Below are 6238 nucleotides of genomic sequence, written 5' to 3'. Positions count from 1 at the left end.
GGCAAAAACAGTTCTCACATATGGGGTTTCACTATGTACCAGATACTATGGTTTATATGCAGTTGTCACAAAATAATTCCCACCTCTCTGCCCATTTTACCCATGAGAAAACTGAGGTACAAGGATTTAAAATAATCTGCCTCACACAGAATTAGAAAGAGATGAAGCTGGAACTTCAACCCAGATAATTTGAGCCCTCACTCTTCACTCTGGAGAGTAGCAAGACAGTGCAGGTGCCCGATGAAGGTCGTGGAGGGCTCCCATCCTCTCCCAGGGGATAAAGAAGCCTGCAGAGGACAATGAAGAGAACCAGGCACAGGGCTAGGTGACATGGGACTAAGCCCCCTCACAAGCCCCTGCCTCCATCCAAAGGCTGCCAGGAGCCCCTTTGTCCACTGTGGACTTGCCATCTCTGTGACAGGCCAAGGCAGGCGCAGATTCTCTGGGTGGCCTGAAGCAAGCAAGAAGCAAAGCCTGCCAAAGGGCCCAGAGTGACTGGGACCTCGTCCTAAAAATCAGAATGAGTCAAACCAAGTCTACACATCAGAACTGGTTTCTTCTGTCACATTGTCCTTGATGTGGACTCCCACGCCCCAATGTAATTATTTTTGATAGTAACCCCAGAATCCAGTTCTCTTTCAGTTGTTAAAGGTAAAAACAAACAGCTCATTTCCACTGTATACTTTCATAATACGTGAAAAATATTGCACAAATTATATTTCATTCTAAAGAATAAGAATTTCAAGAATACATTAAACTTCAAAGAATCTTCGCTTGTGCTTAAAAATAATAATGCTGTCAAATTGCTTCATACACTTTATAAATAGAGTATAGGCAAGAAACATGACTAGTGGTATCATAAATATTATAACTTTATTAAAATGAAAAGACAATATTCAAAATAATGCAACAAAATGAATAAAATCCTTTGTCCAATACTGTACACATAATGCAGAAATCAGTGCATTTTTCTTAAGCATGTTTTAACCTTCATTTAGTTCATACTAAAATATAATAAGCTTTAAATAGCTCAAATAATATTCAGCAGTTTGAACTGTAAACAGCTTGTTTAACTGTTAAGAGAACATTGCAGTAATGTACCTCTGTTAGTGAGCACCTTCTCCTCTGTGCTTATCTCTTCAAGATAAATACATGGAAGGATGTGAAAATCGGAACACAAACTTATGTGTCTCACTGCATCTAAGTGAAGCAGCCAGCTGTGAGAGTTTTCAAAGCAGAAAGATGCTGATGTGACCTCTAGAATTCAGACATACTGCGCTATGGGTCAGAAGTGTTTTACTTAAAAAGCAAACAATCCCCAGGAAATACTGAATAGGAACCAGCAACACAAGACCAGCTTGTGTTGTATTTGTTTATTAATACAGTCTAAAAAAACAAAAGCAAAACCACAACACACATCCCCAAACAATAACTCTCAATCACATAGCTAATTGCTTCATTATTTTGTAAAACTGACATCCTAACACTGGCACCTAGTATGCTATCCCATTTGAGTCGAACGTACCCCACTGCCTCTAATACGGCCCGCACTGCGATGAGCTACTTCAGTGGGTGGGACCAAGCAGGAGCTGTAAGGGAGAATTAGTCACTAGTTCTATTATCGTTTTATTTTTCAAGATGTGTTACATGTACAGGTGACAATATGGTTGCCAAGTAAGCTGCTCTCCCTCCCTCAACAAGACACAACATGAAACCTGGAAGTATGAGGCCTTGGGATGATTTTTAACCTAAGTAGGTACACCCATGGTAAAGAATGGATACTCTGCCCTCCATGGATAAGACTGCCTGCAAAAATAAATGAAACAAAATAGAAAAGGCCTAAAAGCCAGAAATCTTCAAACTTACTAAACAAAAATATTTTTAATGATTCTGATCTAATCAATACTGTATCTTCTTCCATTTGCTCAATTTTCAGTCTATCAGGACTCATTTCTCCAGCTTGAGTTTATTATTCTGAATATATATTACTCTAAGATAGTAACTAATTGGTTAACCTGCAGCTATGGTCTATGGTTATACCACAAGTTTATATATAGGTATGTAATGTATGCATATATAAAAAGCTTCCCCATCCTCCCCTTCCCACCATCACATCTTTAAATTATAGACTTGAAAGACTTTTTTCCAACACTAACAAAATCAGGGGTTCTCAGCATAACAGCATCTCACAACTGCTCTAAACCTTCCGCGTGAAGACAGAGAGTTCAACTATTTTATTTTGCAATCTAAGGGATTTTTCTGTGCACTTCAATCAAACTGGAAAATTGAGAACCATTTGCTCCTACATAATCTCTGCTGAACCACGACCCCAAGGTCTAAGGAGAAACCACATAGGATAAATGTTTACGCTTCACGTGGCCACCCAGATCCACTTTTGTTTTTGAGTCTGGCTTTTCTGCGGCTGAAGATATGCCGCAGTCAGCGGGTAATGGCTGGATTTGGGCGCTTGCAGTTGTTTCTTCTGCTTCCCTAAAAAATTTTTCGTATTTGTCCAGGTATGGTGGTCGTTCAGGTAGTAGGTAATAATGGGTTGAACTAACCTTCTTCCCATTTTCAATAATGGGCAGAATGCAAGGAACCTTATTGGCAGATCCTTCACTGTTCTGTCTTTGCAGTGCTTTGCTGCTGACATACTTGGGATCAGGGGCAAAGCTCTGTGTTGGGGGCATGACCCCATTGAGGTAAGACGGAAGGCTTTTGGGACTCGGTGTGCGCGAGTTACTCGGTGACAAAGGTTCTCTTGGTGGTACTTTGGGAGGCCTGTCTTCATCACTATAGGTGCTCGAAGTAACTTCTGCTGACCATCTTCTATAATCTGGCTTTACCGGCCTAGGAGGTATGGGAACTCTGGGGGGAATCTCAGGTTTGTCTTCATCGGAGTTAGGAGAAGCTCTGTGTACACAACAGTTGGATAGCCTTATGGCTGGCTTGTTAAAGGAGCCAGCTGGTCCCGAATGAGACCTTCTTAATCTTCGGTGGGTCTGAGGTGGAGGAGGGTTTGGATCTGGGACACCTCCATTTTGGTCAGACACATAGCTGAGATCTGCTGCAGAAACAGCTGGGGTATCAAAATATGCATAGTTGATTTGTCCACACCCACGGAAGCTTCGCCTGCCAGGAACATCATATTTGAAATCAGAAAGTGTAGAGTCTTCTAAAAGGAAGTCTGTATCTGAGCTAGTTAGGAATTCCACCTCACAGTCTGTGTCATCCAGAGAGAGGGCTTCAGAGATTGGCAGCGGTGGAAGAGGCCTAGAACCCCTTTCACAAAGAGGGGCACAGGGGAAAAGGGAAGGGGAGTTTTTTATGGGTGTCAGTGGAGGAGTGGAGGCACAAACCCCGTTCACTGTGAGTTTCTTAAAACCACATACAACTTGATCCTCTTCATGTGGCCCCAAGTTCTCACTTGGGGGAATAAGAGGAGGAGGCAAGCTGGACTTTTGAGATGGACCATTTTCTGCAAAGCAATGGCCATTCATCGGAGCAGATTTGGAAGTGTGCCCTGGAATGAACAAGAGATATTTATAAAAGATCAACAATCCTCTCTCCACCTGTGTGAGGGAGAGAGTACCCCAGCTACCTATGCTTCCTGAGTGGCTGCTGTCACCCTGAACACCCATGCAACAACCACAGGTGTAATTAGAGAGCAGAAGATTGTTAACGCATATGGTGTGGTTCAAAGAACAAACTATCTCCTCTCTCTCTCTTGGACATGTGCACAGTGCACACCCACACATCACAGGCAAGTTCTGTGACGTGTGCAAAATTCGCGGAAGAGGAACAGCATGTAATTTACATGAATACCATACTGTACCAGCCTTGCCATTTAAGACATGCGACCATACTAGGCATGCAGGGTACCACTGAGATAAGACAAAGTCCTTATTGCACATCATAATATCGTGAGTGAATGGACTTGCTTGCAATGTGTTCAGTTCACACACAGCTCTTGACAAAGATACAAGGAACAAAATATTCACATTAAAAATACTATTTTCTAAGTTTTGAGGAACATTTATACTATTTTCATCTACTGTCAAACATGCATTCGATATTGTAAGAAAGGTGGGAGATCTTGCCTAAGGTTTCATGAGGTAAAGTATGCATCAGAGCTGGAATGAGAACTAATTCTTGATTTTAGATCACACGTCCACGAACAGTCCTACTTAGGACTCAGTCACTCGGAATGAAGGCCGTGGAGTACAATAGCTTGAGAAAAACACAGTTACCTTCTGAATCTGTTGCCACTAGGGGTCAGGCTATTGTTGGAAATAGTTCAGGTTTCCTCATTTAAAAAATAATGCTGGAGGACAAGCTAACCCGAATCCAGACTGATCTTCTCAAATGCTTACTGTGATCAGATTTTCAGAATACATACCAAGTGGTATTAGGCGCTCCTGAGCAGAAGAGTTCAGACTGTAGGCCATGGTTATCGGGTCAATATTTAAAAAGTTGCTGAAAGGAGAGGAAGATACCTTAGTCATAAACAAAGAGCAATCAAAGCCTCTCTCATTTAAGTGTCGCTTATTTATCCAGATTACAGCAGCATTATATCCTCTACTTACTTTTTAAACTCACTGCGACTGCTCCAGCAGGTCTTCCTCATATTCCCCATGGCTCGGCCATTATGTAGAAATCCAGTTTTTAATGGGACTCTGATCTCCTGAGCAGCAACTCCTGCTATTGACATCGTGCCTTATTCTGGGACATCTCCAAACCTGTGAGGCCCAGGCATTTTAAAATCAACCAGTAGCTTTCATTCCCTAGGGGGCAGAAGAGATGAGAGAATAAAGAAAACAATTCAGAAATACCTCCATTAGGATAAATTACAGCAAAGCATATTATGACAGAATTGGGGGGGGGGATGCTGAATAGAAAAAATTAGTTGTGGACTTTCACTTAATTCTTACTGAATTAATTCTTATGTCTCATGAGGATACTTACATGTCAATGCTAAAAATGATTTTTTGTGTAAATGCTAATCCAAAAGACATGAAATGTTTTAGTGAAATGAGAAATAATCTATTGCCAGCAAAAGCAGACCTCCTACTGCAGAGCCTCATAGTTGCACAACAAATCACACTCACTTGGCAATGCACACAGACCCTCCCTTGACCTATTAAACCAGCCTTCTAAGTTACGGCTGCACTGGGCATGAAGCACCAGTGGATCCCGCTTATTTTTCCCAAGCTAAAAAAGTAATTGTATTTTATGCCACAGAACGAATATTCACTAAAACCCAATGCTGAAACTAAGCAAGAGTTTCTACAGTATTGGCACCTGACTACCCCAGGGTCTAGCATTTATTTGGATTTTGTATTTCAGGGTTGGCCATGGGAAGACAAATTCTCCAGTTACTACTTACTCAAGGAACAAACGGTAATATATGAAGATACTAATTTCCATTATCCTGTAAAAATCAAGTTCTGCAAGATTACGAGCTTCAGTAAAAGCCTGGGACAGCTTCCTCCCTCCCTTTTAAAGACAAACTTAAAGGTACATTCTTTACATTCTCCTTTGTGAAATACCCAGTAACTCTTATCTTGCTTAGCTGCAAGGCATGGATAACAAAGGCTAAGTACATTTTTCTTAAATTAGTAGTTCCTCAGCTTTAGGACCCCCAATCCCCCTTGTCAGATGCTACAGGTCTGGAGTCCCTACAGCCCCCTTTTCATTTTCCTTTTTATTATTCGTTATGTAAGTGTTAGTCAGCATCAATCTCTGCTGTCTTCAGATAGCCAAGTTTACTTATGGTAAGTTTAGGGTTTTTTCCTTAGGCACCGGGATATTATTTGTCAATTATCTGTATAACACTGACCCCTTTTGGGGCATGTACATATACACTCTTCAACACGATCTCTTTCTCTCACTAAATATTAGTAAGGGATTAGTGCAGACAGCATCTGCACAGCTGAGTGCTGGGCACTGTGCAAAGGACTGAAGATGACTGTGACACATTTGCTGTGGGGGAGAGGTACATAGGTGTTTTTTGTTTTGTTTTTTTTTGCTCAGCAACTTCAAATCTATTATTTACAAATCTGTCACCTCCTACTAGACTGTAAGCTCAGGACAGAGGCTGTGTCTCAATCACCTTTTAACAATCAGTACCTGGAACATTAGTAGGTGCTCAGTAAGTGAATGTTTGTTGAATGAATGATTGTGTAATACCATCTAATTATCATAATCAGTATCAACTCAATATACACACTGTGTAAGG

At 41.2% G+C, this 6238-nt stretch overlaps 1 protein-coding gene across 1 annotated transcript; it reads right to left on the bottom strand.

Moving 5' to 3' along the window:
* Positions 1-852: 852 nt before the first annotated feature.
* ERRFI1 (ERBB receptor feedback inhibitor 1) lies at positions 853-4951 on the bottom strand. The gene is made up of 3 exons (XM_030942251.1): positions 4587-4951; positions 4400-4476; positions 853-3523 (listed from the first exon to the last, which is right to left on the bottom strand). The coding sequence occupies exons 1-3, from the start codon at positions 4709-4711 to the stop codon at positions 2337-2339; spliced, it is 1389 nt and encodes a 462-aa protein (XP_030798111.1). The 5' UTR covers positions 4712-4951; the 3' UTR covers positions 853-2336.
* Positions 4952-6238: the final 1287 nt, after the last annotated feature.

This window comes from Rhinopithecus roxellana, chromosome 12 (genome assembly GCF_007565055.1).
Source record: "Rhinopithecus roxellana isolate Shanxi Qingling chromosome 12, ASM756505v1, whole genome shotgun sequence".
Lineage (NCBI taxonomy): Eukaryota > Metazoa > Chordata > Mammalia > Primates > Cercopithecidae > Rhinopithecus > Rhinopithecus roxellana.
The sequence above is the reverse complement of the archived record's forward strand: the minus strand, read 5'-3'. Positions and strand labels throughout refer to the sequence as shown.